Source organism: Ambystoma mexicanum, chromosome 4q (assembly GCF_040938575.1).
Source record: "Ambystoma mexicanum isolate Mex_15411 chromosome 4q, UKY_AmexF1_1, whole genome shotgun sequence".
NCBI lineage: Eukaryota > Metazoa > Chordata > Amphibia > Caudata > Ambystomatidae > Ambystoma > Ambystoma mexicanum.
The window spans coordinates 978,908,764-978,931,023 of NC_090928.1; the positions used below are offsets into that span (position 1 = coordinate 978,908,764).

At 45.0% G+C, this 22,260-nt stretch overlaps 1 protein-coding gene across 3 annotated transcripts in view; it reads left to right on the forward strand.

The window, feature by feature from the left end:
• Window positions 1-22,260, forward strand: part of TATDN3 (TatD DNase domain containing 3) — a 481,102-nt gene that overhangs the window by 353,392 nt on the left and 105,450 nt on the right. For all 3 annotated transcript variants that reach the window (XM_069608538.1, XM_069608539.1, XM_069608537.1), the window contains exon 7: window positions 5,261-5,316. In XM_069608538.1, the coding sequence (XP_069464639.1) occupies window positions 5,261-5,316 (56 nt within the window). The remainder of the gene's footprint in view (window positions 1-5,260; window positions 5,317-22,260) is intronic.

The following is a 22,260-nucleotide window of genomic DNA, read 5'->3' on the forward strand; positions in this document are numbered from 1 at the left end:
GCCAGGGAGATCAGAAAGACCGACACATTACAACAAAGCATGAATTGTGTCACAGTGAAATCAAGGGCCACTTTGTGTGCTATGGTCAAACATTTCTACACTGTACACAAGCTTTTAGGCACAAGGATTTTGTCAAGTGACCGAGGACACCGAGATGGAATGTCTTGTGATAATCATAACAGAGACAACGGCAGAAAAAAACATGCTATAATTGTATCTTGAGAAAAGCAAAATACGTAGTCCGAAATGGATGCTTACCGTACTTTAAATGATTTTTGGAAGTTTGTGTCTGCATTGTGAATTTGAGGTGTTTAATAACAGAGTAAATCAGTGACTCACCCCCTGAAGTGTACCTGAAATAAACCTGTAATGAGTGTAGCAATTGTATAGAATTCCAGAAAGATAAATTATATGTTATTCCTATTCCTTCTTATTTAGGGTCACTGCTCATATTGTTAAACTTTTGGATGTTTTTTTATTTTTAAAGAAAAGCCTGAACAAGAAAGCCAGCCACTCCACAAAGAGCCACATAGCACTGGCCACAGCCCAGGAGTTTCCTTTTACCAAAAAAAAGCTGTTCTGTAAAATTCAAAAATTCGGGTTAGCAAGGGAGACCTCAGGGGTCACAACTGCGACCCCCAAACTACGTCCCTTCTGCAACCTGCAGTTCATGGCCCCTGTACCCCTCTTCTTCATCTCAGTACTTTTGGCATTGTGGGACTTGAAGTCCCCAATGTTACAATCAACTTTTTCTTCTACGATTTCCATTTTAAAATAGGTCGTTAATAATGTTGGGTATCTGGGAAAGTTGGTAAAGGTATCATCCCTTTCTTCCTGACCTGTTCTCCCCCCACATATGATCATGTGATCCTCCTGCAGAACACCACACCCAGGGTCAGGATAGGAAGCGTCTACCTTTCCCTGGGCACATGGAGAGGGTCCCAGGCCAGGTTCTCTGTGGGAATCATCTCTGATTCATCACAGTATGTACTGGTCCTTGTGTGTGCCTCGTCTCCTGCGGCGTACCATGGTTCCTCACCGGTGTCACTAACCACGGTAACAGCAGATAGCCTACGTCACTGACAACAGGTGGGAAGGAGTGTGTTCAACATTACTGTTTTGCTTCAAAATGCACATTCCAATCATTTGTGCTGGTGGCCTTTGTGGGCTAATGTGTGTAGGGCTGACTCAATGTACTGCACAGGGGTGGAGGGGTTGTAGTGGCTGTGAGTGGGCACAGGCAGGAGTATGAGTATGTGCTCAGTTGTCTCTGTGGCCAACGTTAACTGGATTAGGGGAAAGGGCTATTTAGTGCCACATGGTATATGGTTTATGGGACATGTAGTTTGCTCACATATGCCAAGGTACACTGTTCTTAGTGTGTAGCCATATATGTAGGGAGGTTGCTGTTCCTCAGGACCATGGAATCATGTGTGGATCCTGGGAGTCGTGCACAGCAGTGGCTGATACCAAATCCGTATCACAGGTCATCTGGATGCTCATGGAATGGTACCGTTTACGATTCCGGTATGCAAGCTCCACTGCCTTGGGGGCATCATTGCCATATGTGCGCACCATTGCCAGATGTGTGCAGTCAAGTTCTGGAATGACATTGGGGAAATGGGTGATGGCATAGATCATTACTTTTTGGCATGCACCTGGGCCTGGGTGGTGGGCAGCGAGATGTCGATGGGCATGCCTCATGAGCGCATCCAGCACTTTTGAGAATGTTGGCAGGAACATGCCCTGCTGGAATGAGCCCATGGGCAGACGTGGATGACAGACAGCAAATTCAGCAGGGGTGGGATTGCAGTTCTGATGTGTATGGCGCTCTGGAGATCTGCCTCTATCAGGGTCAGCCGGTCTGCTGTTGTGTTCCGGTTCAGATGATACCGTGAGACGAATTAACCATCAGTCAGTGCCCAGGGGGACGAACGGACACGTGGTATGGCTGGTCTCTGCAGCACACATCTCCTCCGTCTTTGTGCAACCTGTATCCTTCTATGCAATGGCCTTGCATGATGCTACAGCTCAATGATCAGCAACACGTTGTGGATGCAGTAGTTCACATCTGGTTGTGGTTGCATGTTGCTTGGCAATGTTTGGGGATGGTGTGGGCCTTCAATACACTTTTGAAGGCTATTATTGGGACCTGTGCTTGATTCCCATCACCTGGATACGTGACGATTCACAAGGCATAATCCCTTCTCCCCAGGGGACAGCCCTTTCCCAAGAGGCTTGGGAGGTCTGGCCTTACCCAATAGTCCCCCTTGAAGTGGTATAGTGCGGGAGGACCTCATGGGGACGATCACCTGTGGTAGAGCCCACTGAATTTCATCATTCCCCGACATTCTGTGGGGTTTAATGGTAGCAGAATCAAATGAACTAAAAGGCCAAGTTAGGCCCAAACTATGCCGCAAAATACAGGACAAGATTTGACTGACAAACAAAAAGCCCAGCATTTCATTTTCAATTTGCAAAACATGATAACCCTGTATCCTTTTATAAAGCAGAGAAGCCATGTAAATGTGGGCCTTCTGCAGATTGAAAACCACAATAAAATGCTGTTTTACATTGAAAGTACAAAATGGACCATGCAAAATTAATGACAAATAGCTAAAATCAGAAGTCTACCTTTTCACTATGGTATAACAAAAATGGAAGGCACTTTTCACAGCACGGAAAAATAAAGATATTTGCAGCTTGGACGGAAAGGAACTGTGTACCAGTGAAACTTCCTGGGCTAAATCTTTTAAAGGTATATTATAATGGGAATGGGATATTGGCACTTTTGCAGTTAAGTACAATATACACATGGGAAAGCAAATTCCCATGGCCAGAGTCCAGTGAATGTACATATGAGGATATAAATATGAACATTGATGTCATGATGTAAGACGGTAAAAATACATCACATGAAGAGTCAATGTGACAAGATGGGAAAGCACGCTGTTTCTATTATTCAGAGCACAGAAGGCTTGTGTGAGTGTAAAGACTTTTCTAGGGCTCAGTGACATTCCCCATCATATGCCAGGCTCTCCATCTAAAAGACTGTTGCTTTGAAGTTTCGGGCAACAGATGAAGCTGTATGCATGCATAAAAGAGGAATTTATTGGGGTGGCTGTATCAACAGAAAGGCCACCATTAATGAGTTGTACTTTGTAAAATCCCAAAAATTCAAGAACTTATGTGGTCCCTCTCTGGGCAGACTGGGAGGATGGCCTGCTATCAAGATTGTTGCATGAAGCCAGAAACCCATCTGGACAGTGAGGTAAGATCACTTGAGTATCCATTATATTATACAAGAAAATTAAGTGATTTACACCAGCCTGAGTCAACAAAGAAAGCAGATGCCTATGGCTCAGGTTGAGTAGGGGAAGCTAAACCTAATGTGCCATTAAAAAAGTACATGCATATATGTAATTATTTTCCCATTAGATTACATTGAAGATCAGATTTGGTTAATTTTCTCAGTAACTGTAAGTCGTAAAAAGATAACCCAGATATCATGGGAAAGCTAGTGAACATACCTTTCTATTGATTGCATTCTCATAAATATTAAACGTTGATAACAAACATTATAATGTCAAATGTAGTAACTCCCCAGAAAATTTCAAAAAGCAGAGATTCAGGGAGGTGACAGTTTTTAACAAATTAGAAATCTGGTTAGAGCATTTTATGTTGAGATCTGTTATAATTTTCGAGTTATCCACGAAAATCTGTCGTTCGCACATGCAGCATTGTTTAGACACCAGCTACATCTTATTAAGTCCTGCAGGAGGAGTAGAATTTGAAACTATAAATAATGTTAGGTTTATTTAGAAATTAGGGAAAGTTGTCATGTAGAGACTTTTTCAGTGCAAAACTTAAAATGTGTAAAAAAGTAAATGCTAGTGCTTTCTTTAGCGTTGAGGCACCCACTCCCATTCCCATACCCACGACAATCCCACCATGACTCAGGCTGGGAAGCTTCTTTGTCTCATTTTACTTTTGTGTCCCCCTCAACATGCATTCAGCACCCAGCCAACTGTTGGCCCTGACATTTTTTTCTAGTGGCCAAGGTATCGCCAGATCTCAGAACTCTCCTCTGGCAGCAATTTGAACACTTATGTTAGAACCAACAAGTCATTGGAATTCTTGAGCCCCTCTCAAGGCAATCACACATCCGTAACTCGATGTAAACAATATTACCAGGACAAGTAAAGGGAAACTGCCAATAAGGAAAGCTTTTGTTGCTTTTTTCTGCACCTAACTATTAACTAAATACTCACTACTTTTACATACATCCCTGCAACCACAATCATTCACCCTCTTCTATACCTCTCCATGTCATTGTGACTCTAGTCTGACTGTTGTGTTCCCCATCTTTCCCCTGGCTTGCTCTTTCCCTATCATACCACAGACCACGGTCTGGTTGACATCCTGGTCGAGGTTACAAATCGCTCACTCACGGACAAGGTCTTGGTGTTTTAAGACCACTATGATGGGGATTCACCCAGTATAAAAATAGACAACATAACATTTTGGGAATAAAAGAAGGAAGTGTCAGCTGTTGCCTTAGTATGCAAATGCAGAGGCTTTATAAACATACAATATTGTACTCGGCCCTGACTTACAATGGTGCATAAATGTCATTAACGGTCAAGCACTGAGGTACTTAAAAGATTCCATTAGTGTTTCTAGCCCAGAACGACTAGATCTAGCGATTCCATATGCCTGGTTGGCCCGAAGAGTAAACGGGCGAAAGGGTTTGGTAAGTCCTTCCAGTCACAGGCAGCACGAGTATGGAATAATCTCCCTAAAGACCTGTGGGCGGATAGCAACCATGCAACGTTTAGGAAATGTTTGAAAACAGTACTTTTTGAATGAACTCATTGAATCGATCTGCTCCTGTACTTGACCTTGACTACTTCTCTTTTTCTTCTGCATCCTGATGCCTGCGGGCTCCAGCGCATTATAAACAAATAAATATTTTGTAATGGAACAGTAAAGTGTGGTGGTCGAATTAACTGCAGTGTCAATTGTTGGCAATCTTTACTTGGATGAAATGGTATAGTAAATAATTTGTCTTGGTGCATATACATACTACTGTGTCATGCATCCATGTTTATTTTTATGAATCATATTGACTGTATAGCATAGAAACTACAATCTACAAGACCTTAATTGCAGGTATGGTCTTTTTTTACAAATATTGTTTGTGGTTTAGTTCCTCGAGTACATGTAAAGTAACTTGTAGCTTTGACTTCCTTTTCCCTAGAAACGTTCACTCGAGGTCAGCTGGACGACCCACCATTAACCTACTTAAGGACTATGGTACTGTTTGGTGACTTTCTTTGCTATTTTATTCATTCATAAACATTGGAAATGCTATAACTTTTCTGCATACATCATTTCATCTGTCCTGCACTAAGCCTAATTGTATAGAACATCATCTTTCTAATATGCATAAAAATGGTATGAGTAATGTGTATGAAACAAAATGCTACTTTGAGATGCTTTCACGTGAGCTATTTTATGGTAAGGTGGCCAGCAATTGTATCTAGAACTAAGATCGTACTGGCCATAGTAGTATGTGTCCATGAGGGTAGTCTTTTTGGTCCTTTTTGTCATAGGGCCCAGTTTGGAGAGCTGAACATCAAGTGGGTGGACAGGAGTTTCACCTACTTTGGGCCTACTTTGGAAAGTGCAGTCCAGTGCACCACTGAGTGCTGGTAGGCTGCTGGACTTTGCTACTGCGATGATCAATGTGTGGCGACTCAGACTCGTTTTTCAACTCATAAATAGCTGCTGTATTTTTGCCTAATCTCGTACTACAATTCAGACCATTCCCACTGACTGACAATTTTCTTTAAAAGCAGCCGTGCACGCACACCAGCGCGTGTACCATCGAGTGCTGTTAGGCTGTCGAGTGGTCGGTGGTTGTTCATATGCATATCCTAACTGGTAATTCTATGCTTATTAATAACTGAGTTCTAGGATTACTGTGTCATCCTGATGAAGATTATCAGCCCCTGGTGGAACGGGCCTGTGATATTGAACGAGAACTGCTGTAGTTTTTGGGACAGGGTGATTGTACATCCTCATGCCGGCAGGCAGCAATAAATATCAACTATGCAGCTCTATAAAAATGGCCTGTAGAGGCTCTAGAAACAAGGTTGAAGGAAAAAAGGGAATTATTAAAAAAGAAAACTGCTGGGTAAATGGGCAAGAATTGCAAACAATAGGGGTGGCCTGTTGGAGTGATTGAGGCGGTTTGGGACAGAAGAGGGGATCCCCACTTGGCCCAAGATAAAATAACTTATCTTAAGCCACTGAACGCCCAACCATCCAAACTTATACAAATTACTATAAATCGGGCATTGATTCATGTGGAAGGAAGTGAAGTGACTGTGCTCTCAGAGTCGGACCCCATTGACAATAATTAATTGCTCAATCTGTGCCTTCATCTCAAGAGTGTTACTACTGGAAGTAATGAGAATGGCATGATGAAGCAAGAAATAAAGATGACATTACCCCAATTATCCCAAACCAACTTAGAGAGATCGCCTGATTTGGCTAGAATTGCAGCAAACGCCTACACGTCCTCGCACATTGATGATGATTCTTACTCTTCTTCCGATGTATCAGATTAGGAGGATGCATCGGAACCAGAGTATGTAAGAATATTAAAGGCACTATTTGCCCTCTGTAACACTATCAATAGAGAACAGCAATCATTAAAGGAGGGTGTGGGTAAATTGGTGGATGCGGTCCTACATATGGCAACACAAATCAACATGCAAACATCTGGGGAAGAACTAGTGCCAAATTAATGGAAGGCGCTTTTAGCATAGTTGAATCACAGGAAATGGGCTAGAATGAGGATGATACTATACTTGCGCTGCAGTATGACTCAACCAGGGTGGTGATGTTGAATAAAGAAGCAGCTGCAAGCATTATAAATAGGGACAACCCCTCGGCAAGGGGCACAAGGAACTCTAGTAAAACCAAGCAAAATCTAGAAGGGCACTGTCGCTGACAGTTAGTGCGTCTGATATATAAGCTTGTGTTGAGACTGATGACCACTATACTATTGTAAAAGAATGCCAACGTCAGAATACGAGATCTAGGGCAAGGAGAAAGAATAACAACAAAGATAGTAAACAAGGGACAATCATAAAATGGTTCACTTTTCACACTTCTCCCAATTGAGATGGTTGATATAGATAACATATTGTTTGAAGAGGACTGGGAAGAATCAGTTGTGGACAATAGAGAAATCATCCACACTGATTAGTAAAAGCATTGCACCTTATGTGCTGGGTGTAAAAGATATCCTTTGTTCTGCAATGAGTAGGACTACAAACATCACAAGCTTAGATAAGTATGCAACAACTCATAGTCCCTTTTTGAATAGAAATAATGTATTAGAATTATTACATCAAGTTCCCAATCTAAATGTGATACAAAGTAAGGAAATACACGGTAAATATTCCTCCGACACCAATAGAAGCCAATTGGTGTATAATACATCTAGTTTCTCCAATTATCTTGGTGCTCATACACTCATACTCTAATATATTTGGAGATATGGGGTATGTACTCACAAGATTAGATGAAAGACAAACTAAACCAGTTGAAAGAAGGAAAAGGAATTGAACAGAAAGTGCAAATACATGGTAGTTGACATTGACAATTTAGTAAAGAGAATTGTACAAAAAATTGTAGCTGGCTTAACTATGGACAAGTAAAATATTCCACACTATGAGGGCTTAGCTCCACAGTATAAGAATTGCGAAGAAGTGGATTGACAAAACAGGGAAATTGATGGTAAATTGGGCATAATATCATGGAACACTAGAGGCGATCATTAATTTGTTTCAAATGGTGTTCGTACTGCCTTGTATGCTCAATGATTTTGCCCTGGACGGCTACTCTGTTATATATAGGAAGGCTTTAGAGAAAAACAAGCGTAGACCATTTGGGGGATTAATGTTGGGTGCCAAAAACCATCTGGTCTTATCTGAATACTGTTCTACACTGAAAGGTCAACATTTATTGGCAGCCACACTATATTGTGGTGAATGAAAATAAGCCAGAATATTTGTATTATACATGTTTATTATCTTCCAAATAATGCTCACACAATTAAGATTATTGAAGAATTGGAGATGTTACTCGACTGCTGGAATCTTGTAAACCCTGTAGGATCATACTTGAATGTGGGGGATTTGAACTATCAGAGATTTAAAAACAAGAGAAAACAGGAATTGAAGTCTAATACATTTCTAACGAATACATTTGGGGCAGGGATCTTACAGCCCGGGGAGGAGGATACCAATGAATTGTATCATTGGCTATTCTTCATTTTCTTTTCTTATGAAACTGGTCGAATCTCTGGTCACTCCTCCTCTTCGCGCCTTTCTGCAGAGCTCTCACTGTCTGGATCCTTTCCAATCTGGACTCCGACCGGGTCGAGGCATATAATCTGTTTTGGTATCTGTTACTGACGATGTGGCGCAGATTGTCGATCAGGGGCGTACCAGTATTTTGATCCTCCTTGATCTGGCTGCAGCATTTGACACCATTGACCATTCCATCTTGGTCCAGAGATTTGCCTCTGTGGTGATCGCTGGCCGGGTCCTTGTTTGGTTTTCTTCTTTTCTTGTTGACCGTTTTCAGTCAGTCTTTCTCTTCCCTTTCAGTTCTACTCCTCTTCCTTTAACCTGTGGGGACCCCTAGGGCTCTGCTCTGTCCCCCCTTCTCAGTGTTATTCCTACGCTGATGACACCCAGATCCTTATGCGCTTGGATGTGGCACTGCCTTCTGTGGCTGAGTGCTGTTGTATCTGCCTTTCTGCAATCTCTGCTTGAATGGGTCAAAATTGTATCCGACTTTACGGTGATAAGACTGAGGTCTTGATTGTCGGGGCCCATCCTGTAGCGTCACTGTAGTACAACACTTTTTAGCTGTTTGAATTGGGCTTGTTACCGCAACCCTCTGCAGTAGTTAAAAACCTGGGGGTTAGCTCTTAGCTTCACTTCCTATGCTCCCACAAGTCAACACTGTCGGTCAAGGGGTTTACTTTAAACTTCATACCTTGTGGAAAGTTCTTCCTTTTCTCCCATAGGGGCTCTGTTCTATGGTCGTGTCCACACTGTTTGCTGTTACACTTGATTATTGCAACACCCTTTATTTGGCCCAGCCGGCTAACCTCTTGCATCGTCTGCAGCTTTTGCAGAACTCTGCTGCCCAGCTGTGTGGGATGTTTTTATCCATGCATCCGAGCCCTACCTCAAAACTGTGCAGTACTGACATGGAAAACATCATGATGGCCAGAGCTTCCCAGAAAATGCACAGGGAAGTGCATGAAGAATAGGCTGCCACTCATTTTTGCCGATGTTATGGGCACAGAAGGGCACTGCCTAAAACCACCATTGGACTACCCACACAGTAGTCTGAAACCATTGGGAATGGCAATGCTGATTGCCAAAAGCAACCTAGAATTGTGGGGAATTCAGTTTCTTAAACCCCAAAAATGGGTGCATTACCAGTACTCACCACTATCAGAAAGCCGGCGGTTTAAAACAACACCAGACTCTTTTTTTTGTGTAAAACTGAATAGATGAACCCAAAGCAGGCCAAAGAAAGACTTACTGAGAGGTGGATACAATGTAAAGTATTTCTGAAGTGACTTGAAGGTTTATAACAAGACTGGCTGAGCTGTGGATTTCAGCAGTTTAAGTAAATTTGGACTGAAAGACACTAAACATCTAAATGTTTAAAAGAAATGAGTGACCTACTTTTGAGTGTCACATAGGTTGCAATTGTTTAAATGTCATAGTTTTAAACTTAGAATCAGCATTCTAGCTGCATATGTAAAAATGGTTAGTTTTATTTGAATGCAGAAAACTGGGTAACTAAAAGTGACATTAGCTGGGGCCTGGCTTAAGGAACTGGATTCTGCTTGACAACTTCCCCCCAATTGGAGTGAAACTGGATCCACAGCAGTTCCCAGGCCTAGCTGCCTTTTGCTGTTCCCACCAAAAGGGATATGACACTTCTCTGATTGAATTACCAAGGGACTGCTAGAGACTAAACATAGGACCCAGGCAGAGGGTTTATTGAAGTGGCCATAAATGGCTTCCTCTTGAACAATGGGCCTTCCAGGGCCCAGGCAGATGGTTTATTGGGGGACCGTACAACAGCTTCCTCTTGGCAGAAGCTGGGAGGGACAGGGCCTCTGAGCCTGGCAGAAACTGGACAAACTGGTTTCTACACCATGTGACTTGGGAAACCACACCCCTGTAGCCAGAATATGGTTTTAGAAAAAGATGAATAACTCATAGTACAGACTTGTCATAATTATTTAAATGATACCATAATTCTTGTGATTTTTCTGCCCACATTTTAAAAGGTTTTTAGAACCGGTGGCATGATCTGGGGGCAAACTATCAGTTAAGAGGGTATTACTTAAAATGTCTGCATGTGAAAAGTCTGATACTTCATCAATTAATGCCTGCATGCCTTGCACACATTTGGGTAAATTTGAGTAAGAATCTGATATTGGTAACCTGACCAAAAAGTGAAATATGTTGCCATTTCTCAATGCAAGCTCTCAGGAAGAGCAGATTGGGACAGGGTATATCTCATGTGATATGTGATGGGTGCATGTAATTTCAAACCACTGTGTAGCTATGAAATATGTCTTTTTGAGCAAATATAGATTGTGTGTAAAGTTGACAGGTGTGGGTTCTCTGTACCATAAACAGACCTCATCATGATGACACTTCATTTCATTCCCCCAATCAAGGGGAAGAGGATGAAGTGGCCAATGACAAGTGGAGAGGGGTAGGGCCTAGGAAGCTAGCCTCTCCACCCATTTTCAAAACACATAAAAGCAGACCGTCAGGACAGATAGAGACAGTCAATTCCATTTGCTGCAACGCGCTCTGCCGGACCACACAACATTCAGAAGATACTAGATTCCACACTTAGACTTTAAAACTCCAAAGAACTTGATTCAGAACTCAAAGCAAGGGCCTAAACCCACAAACTGAGAACTCTTCTCAGTGGGCCTCAGCATCCAGCAAACCTAACAGCGAGAGCAGCATCCAGGAGCCGTGCAGATCAGCGCTGGGTCCAGAGAAAGCTGTGCAGAAAGATCCAGATGCAGTGCTGTACCCAGAGGCAGAGCAGAGCTGACCCAGACCGTTGTTCGCAGAACTAGAGAGCTGACCCAGACACTGTGCGCAGAGACCATCCGTGGCGAGTGAAGAAAACCTGTTGACCAGATCCGTGGCGAGGCCCATTTATTTAAAAAATATATTGTGAGTACCTAGCAGAACTGTGCAGAACCAATCTCTTAGTTAAAATAATATAATTCAATCTATTTTAATCTAAGTAGAACTACCTGCTAACTGTCACCTTTCATTTTGCAAAACTGTCACCTGTCATTTCTAGCTGCTAGCTGTCACTTGTCACTTTGAACTTTTAAAATTTCAAATCTAAAAAACGACCTTTACCATATCGCTCATATCTCCATGACCGTTTGTCTTAGAGACTTGCAGTAACTTTCCTCTGAAAGCTGGGAATCTTGTCTTTTTAACGAACCTAGAACCGCATTCCTATTCCCTATACTTTTGCCGCAATCGCGAAAAACGCACTTGCAAATTTTACCGCGATTTGCAAATTTCTCCACGTGCGAAAACAGCAGCTTCCTTGCTTTCCTTGCTAAAAATTCGTTTGCCCCTTAAGAACCATCCCTGAATCATTGCTAGAGTGAGCCTGGACTAATTTTAACTTGACACCACTCACCCTGAACCTCTAGAGGGAATTAAAAGCATTTTAGCATATTTTTCACTTCATTGCCAGCACATATAAAAGCATTTTGGGCCTGTGTTTCAAACTTCTGTAGTCTAAGCTTGCTGGGGTGAACTGAATTACATTTGATTGCATTTCTGAGAACTGTGTGTTTTCCTTCCATTTCCTTGCATTGCATAAAGGGGGGAGGGGATTGCCAGAGAAAAGTGATTACATTGATTTGTTGAAATCATATTGAGTATTTTCTGTATTGCATTTTCATTCAACATTACATCCATCTGAACTTATATAAAGTATTATCTACCACCTTATTCTTCTGTTCCTATTCACAAGTGTGCTAGTGCCAGACTATCCATTATTGATTATTGCTCAGATTAAGTGTGATATCCAATTATTAATTATTATAAAGTGTGATATATATATCTATTGTTTAAATTATCAAATAAACCTTTTAAACTTGCAAAACAGAACTACTTCTTGGCTCAGTGGGGTCAGGGGGATTCCAAGAGAGGGGTGTTATATAGGGGTAGTCATCCAGAACGCATGAACTGGACATAAAGATATATCAATAAGGGTTTTTATTCAGTATTCTAGACTAGGTGTTGACTTAGCTGTAGTGTTGAATTGAATCCTCTTACAAATTGGGGGCTCGAGCGGGACGTTTGGGTTAGATCTACCATTTGTGCAGATTAATACAGCGTGCCAGCTGACCAGATACACATATCCGGTCGGATCACCACGCTGTGTTACGCTGTAAAGCACTCCTCAAAGGAACGCTGGAAAAGGTCTGTTTTGCAAAAATAAAATACAAACTTCTGTAAGTCAGGAAGGAACTCAAATCTCTAGAATGACGACCTTAGTAGACATGAAAATAGCCAGAGAGCACTTCTTACATAAGTTATTTGTGAGAGGTGAGTGGACTCACCAGGACCGCATGGTCTGGTTGCAGGCCATCACGCAACAGGTCACTGAAACAGGGTCAGATATATGGAGAGATCAGGGTCCCTTACATGTGGCCCTGAGTGAACTATACATGGCTCCTAAAGCTAAGGATGAACAAGACAAGATGGTTAGGATAGCGGCATACCTGTACCTATATATGGGAGACATGCAGGATAAATGTACTGAAAGCCAAGATCTGGCGAATAAGCGACAGATGGTGTTAGAGAAGGTCCAATCTGACCTGGTCTCTTCTGAGCAGAGGCTGCAGGGGAGCCAGGAGTCAGAAAATGAGAGTAGACAGCACATCATTAAAATAAAGAAGGATATGGATATCCTGCAACAGGAAAAGGCTGACCAGGATACCAGAATTCTGGCTTTGCAGAAGGAACACCAAGACAGTTTGGACTCCCTACTGCAGAGCCAGAAAAAGCTGGAGCAACAGATCAATTTCAACAGGGCATGCACAGAGCAGGTAGCCACCCTGCAAATCCAACTAGACAGAGAGAAAGAAGAGAGCAATAAACTGATCCTGAAAGACCTGGATACCCAGGCAGAGTTTGATCAGGAGCGCCAGAAAGCTGGTGCCTTCCAAAGGCAAAGGGAAGACCTGGCGTCACAAATTCAAGCTCTTGGTCAGGAAAGGGACACCTTAGGACAGGAAGTCTGCCACTTAAGGAGAAAAATGGAAGAAAATCACCTGGCCCACCAGGGACTGGGTGACCTCCAAAAAGACACCAGGACTTGCTAGAGCACACCAGGAGAGTGGAGGAGGCTCTGGCAAGACAGGAGCAGGCCAATAGGGACACAGCTCCGGAGGTAACCCTCCTGCAGCAAAAACTGGCCCAGTGCTCCAGGACCAATCAGGAAACGCAGAGAGAGAATGAGGCTCTCTGTCAGCACAATGATAGGCTCCAACAACAGGTAGCGATACAGGAGAGACTGATAGAGTCTAGTAAGGCCTTAACTGAGGAACTGAAGGCACAGGCTCTTGCATTGCAACAGGGAGCAGGGGCGGATAGAGACCAGGTTCGCTGGGAAAGGGAAACTCCTGAGCATAACCTCAGGAGCCCTAGTACCAGAGGCCTTTATCTCTCTCAGTCCCTGGACTCTGCTACCCCCATGTCCCCTGGCGCGCATGAGCACCGGGCCACAGGGAAGGCAGATTACTATCCAGCCCGAAGCATGGGGCTCATAGGACAGTACCTCCCAGGAATGGATGGGCGGTCATCCGGGTATGGGCACCCAAGCACAGTGCAATTTAGTGGGGAACCCCAGGAGAATAGGCCCATTAAGGGCATCCTGAAAACCTCTGCCCAGTTAGGTCAGTGGGGGGGTACCCATCAAATCCTGGCAGCAAAGAGGAATCTGAAGACTCCTCTGAACGGCGCAGGACACAGGAGACCAGGTCCCCACATTCTGCCAGCCATTCCCAGGCTCGCAGAATCTGGGAAAACCTGGAAGATCAGACAGGAACCTCTGGGAGCAGTGCCTCTGAGTCAGAGGATGAATGGACCAGGGTTACCATAACCAAAAAGGCCAATAAGGCAAAAAGGGCCTTGCTTAAGGACCCATTGAAGCAAATAAAGGCAATAAGGAGTGTTATCACGCCTTATCATAAGAACGCCAAGTATTCCGTATGGGAACACTTGGAGCTCTATGAGCAAATGATGGAGACTTTCCATTTGAAGGACAGCAGTAGCTGCATCCAGTACGTCAAATGGACATTCTCACCAGAATACTCCAGTTTCTTTGCGGGGCTGGAGGACCAAACTCATTTAAGATGGTCCACCTATAAGGCAGCCATCTTGAAACATTTTTCTGTTCACAGAAATCCTCAAGAGGCTCGCAAGGCAGCCTACAATTTGCAATGTGGGGAGGATCAGGCCCCACAAGAATTCATGCAAAAACTGAAACGTGCCTTTGCGCAGACCACCAGAAGGGTGCGCACAGACAGCAGAGAATTTGTTAATACTTTTTTCCATGCCTTGCCCAAATACATAATGACCTAGTTCGTGAGAGATTTTCATGAGAAAAGATCTTTAGAATGGGTCATTGAACAAGCCACCCGCATCTACGAGGTGCAGAAACCAGTGGAAAACAAAAACCAGCCTAAAAACCCCAAAACCAACAGCACCCCTGCTGCTGCCAAAGTGGCAGAGGTAAAGGTTGCCCCCGTTTTGGATTTGGAGATGGGGGGGCCTAAAAACCTACCTGCACCTAATAATGCTAGGCCCAGAAGGTCCTTGGGCCAGTCACAGACAGGGAGCCAAGGAGGCAGCCCCACAAATGGGGTCCCTCGCTCTCCTGATTATGTAAGTCCCCGTTACAAGGGAAATCGACCCATCCTGGGTTATGTGTGGACTCCTCCAGCCCAAGGGGGGGGATCCAGCCAAGCACCTAACCCAGGGAACTTCCCTCCTAACTTCCCACCGGAGGGCAGAAATTCTCCAAATCCTGGGCAGAACTTTTTCCCCAGGTATCCACCCAACTTCCAGGCCCAAAATCATCCATCCTTCTTTCCCCAATTCCCTGAGCCCAGACAACCTAATCCGGGAGAGGGGAGGCCAAGGGTGGAGGGGTACCAAAATCTTCCCAACCAGGGGTACTAACAGAGAAGGGATAGCTACCCTTCCCGGGATCAGCCCAGGGGAGAAAATAGAGCCCCGTATCAGCCTGAGCGGGTTTCCCAGTTAGAGCGCCAGGTCCAAAATATGGCACGGGATCTGGGTCACATACTGAGGGCTCAACAGAACCCTCAGATGAGCGTGCCACCGCAGAATGCCCCAAACTCTGGACCTGGTGCTCCAGAACAATGACGGGGGCAGCACCCCGATAACACACCGGTTCCCAGGGAGGAGGCACAAGGGGTAGTGGGGTGTAAAGCCTTGGAGGAAGCTTCCTTCCCAACTTGTAAACAGCCCCTGGAAAACCAGAACCGGAAACAAAATCTCCTGCCCCTGAAAGCCTGCCTCCCAAGGAGCAGAGGGCGGGTAGGAGAAACAAAGGACCCAAACAGACCCGTTTTGTGGAAGAAATACAGATCTTCCAATTTGAAGGAGAGGGATCCCCAGAGGATCCTGGGGAAAGGATCTTCTCCTTCAGAGATGGGGGAACTCCTCCCAAGGAAAAATGGGTCCCAAGGGATGTCAATTCAGACTGGGGAGATATGGAGACTGAGCTACCGCCGCCCATCATCTCATCCCAGAACCCACAATACCGAAATCCCCTGGTTCAAACCCATTCTGATGACTGCCTCCAAAAAGGGCGGGGCGGCCTAGAACCGGAACCAGGGGAACCCACAATGGCTCTTATCTCCAGTTGCCAACTTTTTCTTTCAGATTCCCAAGGTTCTCCACAGAATTCTGCCCAAATCTCTTCGCTAGCAATGTCCAAAACCAGAAAGTTAGCCCACCAGTTGTCCAAAAATGTGCATTATCTGTGCCCCCTTGAGGAGAAGGAGGGAAGATATTATGCCCCGGTACAAGTACAGGGGCAGGGTACAATTTTGGCACTGGTGGACACTGGATCTCAAGCTACCCTTCTGTCCAGAAGGGCCTTTGACGAACTGAATGCAGGAAGGGGAGAGAATTACCGAATTCCTCTCACCTCTCTTCCTGGACAACTGCAGAACTTTGACGGGAAGGAAATTCCCGTTGAGGGGACTGCAGACTTGGATATTAAGATCGGGCGACACAAGGTGAAACACCCGGTCATAGTAGTGACTCCAGAGGGCACCCCTTGTTTACTGGGGAATGACCTCCTGAGGAGGTTGTCACCCTTAATAGATTGCGTAAACAAGGTCCTCTGGACCCAGACTAGCCGACCAATAAAATTAAAACAGAGTGTCAACCATGTTAGTTTAAACGGCACCTGCCACATGGTTGAACAAAAATCTGACCAAGTAGAATTTCACTTTCAGAATAGCCAAATTCCAGACGTGACGGTAATAGCAGTAGGACAACAGACTGGTGATGGAGGGTCCTCTCTATTTCTGAAAATCAACCTTCCTTCCAGTCTAAAGTGGTATTCCACGCTGGAAGGAAACACTCTGAAATTCTATACTAATCCACAATCAGAAACTCCCACTCCTATAGTCCAGAAAGATGTGAAATCAGCTCAGAGCCTGGCTGATATTCAGCAAATTGGAGAGCAGTTGTTCATCCCTGTCCAGTTAAATGATGGGAAGGACTCTGTTCTCGCTCGAGTGTGTGTGAACAACGGTAAGAGCTTCATCAGCGAAGCCATGTTCCGCCAACTCCCAAATGATCCAGCCATTCCCACATTCAAACTGATAGACAAATGGGAAATGGACCTGGAAGCACCCAATTCCAAACATCTCCTGCCAAGCAGGTGTATGCCTAAAATCTCCATTGGCAACAAGAGCATAGTCCACAATTGTTGGGTCGTGCGAGACGTCACTGCCGCTTTTTACTTAGGCAGTGACATTCTCAATCGCTTTGCCATTAGTTTGGACCTAATAAACTTCAAAACTTGGTCCCGATTAGCGGATAATCCCATCGGCTTTGATGATCCAGAAAAAGCATTTAGGTCAGCTCAATTGCTACCTTATGCAGTTGAAATTCAGATCAAAGAGGAAGTCACCATCCCAGAAAGGACCCGACAATTCTCCCTGGAAGTGAAAGCTAAAAGAGGACAACATTTGAAAAACCCTGATGCTTACATACATCTAAACGCTTCTCTCCAACAGCAAGGGTTGGGGGTAAACCCAACTCCATTAGTCAACATAGAACATGACACCATTCTAATAGAGGTGGATAACAGCGACTTAAAGAGTATTACTCTAGCCGCAGGCACCATTATTGGAATGGCGGTTGATGACCGACATTTTTTCATTGATTTAGGTAATGAACTGTTAGGACCAATCCCCAAGGACTGTTTTGACAGTGACAGTGAGGGCAATACAACACCAGACAGGATTTTTACCCGGCATGGGGGGAACTTCCTGGTGTACACTTCTTGCCCTTATGGTAAGGAAGATGTGACTTGTGACTTCAGGAGGGATGAGGTGATTTTCCAGGTCCATGAGGGCTGCCTTTCCCACCTGAAGCCTCCAGTCCAAATCAGCACTCTGACCAGGGACTTCTCCACCCAGCTGGAGGAGGCCGCTGAGATAGCCAAACCAGAAGTCTTTCCAGGCTTCAGGCAGATGGTGGAAGAGAGAGTCAACCTAGCTGATGCCTGTGTGACTCTGGAACAGAAGCAAAAGTTGAAACAAGTCTTCTTGGATTTCCAAGATCTCTTTGCGGTAGACTCATATGACTGTGGTCGCACCAACATCCACACAACAACAATCCCCACGGACCCGGGCATGACTCCAGTGTTTGTGAAGCAATATCGTTTGCCTCTCGCATCCATGGAGTCCCTTACTGAAATAATTAAGAACCTTGAGTCCAGGGGAATAATCCGTCCCGTCCATCGCACCTTCAATAATCCGGTGCTGGGAATATTAAAGCCAAACGGCCAGTGGAGACTCTGCGCTGACCTCAGGGAGCTCAACAAACGGGTCCATACTTCCCGATGGCCTCTGCCCTACATTGACCAAGAGCTGGCCCAGATCCAGGGGACACAGGTATTCACTGCAATAGACCTGACCAATGGATACTGGACCGTGCCGGTCAGGAGGGAGGACCAATACAAGCTGGCTTTTACCTTTGGGGGCCAGCAGTATACATGGACCCGGACTCCCTTCGGATACCTTAACTCCGGTAATGAGTTCAATATTTTCCTACATAAGGCCATGCCCGACCTGGGTGCGAGGGGTAACCTGGCTTATGTAGATGTCCTCATCAAAAGTTCATCTGTGGAGGAACACATAGCGGAGATCCGTTATGTTCTGACGCAGTTGAGGGCCGCCGGAGCAAAACTTTCCTTTCAGAAAGCACAGTGGTGTAGAACCCGTGTTAATTTCTTGGGGCATGAGATTACTCCTCAGGGTCTCTGTCCCCAGGAAAAGAAAGTGGAAGCACTTCAGAAACTGAAAGACCCCACAACTCTGCGGGAACTAAGGAGCCTCCTTGGACTGACTAATTACAGCAGAAAGTTCATTGAGGGCTACGCAGAGATCACCAGACCCCTGATTCATCTCCTGAAGGGGGGGTCAAGTGGGAATGGGGTCCAGAACAAGCCGAGGCAGTAAGACAACTCAAAAGAAGCCTCTCACAAGCGCCTTGCCTAGCTTACCCTGTCAGAAACAAGGAGTTCTTCCTGGAGACAGGGTTCTCTAATATGTGCTTGACGGCAGTATTATACCAAAAGCATGACAAGGTCAATAAAGTAATCTCCTATGCGAGCAAAACTTTATCCTCTGTGGAGGAAAAATTCAACGATTGTGAGAAGGCACTCCTGGCAACGGTGTGGGCATTGAAGAATTACCGCCCGTTCATCCAGGGGGAACACATCATAGTGGAGACTCCACACCAGCCTCTGCAATACCTCCAAAGTGACAGAATCCGGGCCGGAAATGTGAGTAATTCCCGAATTACTTCATGGATTCTGTCAAAGCAAGGCTTTCCTCTGGAGGTCAGATATGGCCAAAACAAGAGTCCCCTCGCGCAAGGTCTGGCTGACTTGCATGATTGTGCCAGAGAAAACTGTCTCGAGGACGAAAGTCTAAAAATAAAGGACAACATGGAGGCATACCTTAATTCCCCCCACAAAGTCTTTGAAGAAGACAAGTGTGAGGGAATGCCCACTGTATATGTGGATGGATGCTCTTACCATGTTGACAACGACGGGGAGAAAGAACTGGTGGCCGGCGTAGAGAATGCATGGGTGAATGAGTCCCCAGAACCCTCCGCTGGATACAAAATTGGTCCCCGAAGTAGTCAGGTGGCAGAATTGATGGCTGTGCATCAGGCCATCCTCACTGCTGTCCAGCATCAACTCCACGAACTGGTCATAATCACAGATTCGGATTATGTACGGAACGGGTTCGTGGAGCACCTGGTTAATTGGAAAACCAGAGGCATGTTATGTGCTAACAACAAACCCTTGAAACATGGGAAGTTGATCCAAAACATTGATGATCTGGTCACCTCGAATGAGATGACCATCTATTGGAAAAAGATCAAGGGTCATTCCAAAGTAGAGGGACCAGACAAAACTGGAAATGACTTAGCTGATCAGCTGGCCAAAACCGGGGCCATCCAAGGGGATCTAATTGAGATTGAGTCCCTGTTGGGGGAAATCCAGGACACTGCTATCACTAGGTCCCAGACAAATGCTCACAACGACCTTTCAATTGCACAATGGAGTAAGGAGACCCCTGATGCTGATTTGATTACCGCTCAGAAGGGGGATCCAATTATTGGTAAGTTTTACCAATACCTTGAGGACCCTGAGAACTTTCCCCTGACGGATACCGATTATATTGGGAAAGAGGACCTAAGAGTGTTGATGAAATGTCCAAAAATGTTCCGAATCCAAGACGGTTTGCTGGTAAGGAAATCCAAAGCTGGCCACGATCAGTGGGTGGTTCCTACCTCATTCCGAAGCCTGATGTTAAGTCACGCCCATGATGCGGCCACCGCCGGTCATAGGGGGTTTCACACAACACTGGAAATCTTAAGAGAGGTTGCATACTGGCCACACATAGGGCAGGACCTTGACCAATACTTGAAGGGGTGTCTTGTGTGTGCGCAATTTCAGCCGACGTCCCTCACACACCGCGCGCCTCTCCAAAAGCGGGGGATGACACTGCCATGGTCAGATTTGCAAATCGACTTTGTAGGCCCTGTGATTCGCTCGTCTAGAGGAAACAAGTACATGTTGACCGTTACATGCTTGTTTACCAAGCGGGTGGAATGTCTCCCAGCCCCAAATTGCAAGGCAGAAACTGCAGCTGCCCTGATGATTAACCACATCTTTTCCCGGGGTAGCCACTTCACCAGTGAAGTAATGACAAAGATGTGGGAGATACTGGGGGTCAAAAGGAAGTTGCATATTGCTTACCGGCCAGCTTCTTCTGGGGCAGTAGAGGGATATAACCGAACCATTGTAAGCATATTAAAAAAGTTTGTGGCGGATTCTGGGCCAAGTTGGGATATCCGATTACCTCTGGTCCTAATGGCCATCAGATCTACCCCTTCATCTGCAACCAAAATGTCACCATTTGAGTTGATGACTGGGCGCAAGATGGTGCTTCCGCAGCATTTGCTCTACAGGACCCAAGAGCAGACACTAATAAATGCCTCCACAACTCATAAGTATGTGGAGAATTTAAGGAAACACCTTCAACATGCTTTTGCTTATGCTCAGCGGAATCTAGAATCTATCAGCTGATAGCATGAAGACCCACTATGACCTGAAGACTTCCAGGAAGGAATATCAGGTGGGGGACCGGGTCTATCTATACAATTTCCAAAGGAACCAGGCCAAGCAGCGAAAATGTTTGCCTACATGGAAGGGACCCTTTGAGATTATAGACAAAATCTCCCCTGTAGCCTACAAGATCCGCATCCCCAAAGGCGGTTTGGCAGAGGGGGAAGACAAGTGGGTCCACATTAACCAGTTGAAGTGTTGCCATCCCAGGCACACTCTGCAACAACTGGAGGAATCCTCTGGAATCCTAGAGGGTACTGTCTCAGATTAATTCAGTTCTAACTTAAAATATCCTACATATCACCTATCAAATTCTGAGTTTCTCAATGTGGGTGTTTTTGTTTTTGAATGCAAAAAGAAATGTGCATGTTCATATGTTTTGACTATACATTTATATGCCACCCCACTATATCAATGGTGGGGGAGAAATGTCCATGAATAGGTATTGCCGCTCTTCCTTTGTCGTCCTAGGAGAAAGAAAACCTGGAGACGGGCCAAGGAGGACGATCCGGAGACCGGGAGCAGAGACGCAAGGGGCCCAGTGTACCGCCCAATACTCCCATCAGGACCGGCGAGGAGAACCGATCGATCCGACCGGATGGAGGAAAAGATGCTGAACTGTGCCATCTATTGGAAGAAGATGAGGAAACATCCCAGGTCTTGCGAGTCCCATCAGTGAAACAGAATGGCCATCGCAAGAGGGCGGCTTGTGAGATGTTTTTATCCATGCATCCGAGCCCTACCTCAAAACTGTGCAGTACTGACATGGAAAACATCATGATGGCCAGAGCTTCCCAGAAAATGCACAGGGAAGTGCATGAAGAATAGGCTGCCACTCATTTTTGCCGATGTTATGGGCACAGAAGGGCACTGCCTAAAACCACCATTGGACTACCCACACAGTAGTCTGAAACCATTGGGAATGGCAATGCTGATTGCCAAAAGCAACCTAGAATTGTGGGGAATTCAGTTTCTTAAATCCCAAAAATGGGTGCATTACCAGTACTCACCACTATCAGAAAGCCGGCGGTTTAAAACAACACCAGACTTTTTTTTTGTGTAAAACTGAATAAATGAACCCAAAGCAGGCCAAAGAAAGACTTACTGAGAGGTGGATACAATGTAAAGTATTTCTGAAGTGACTTGAAGGTTTATAACAAGACTGGCTGAGCT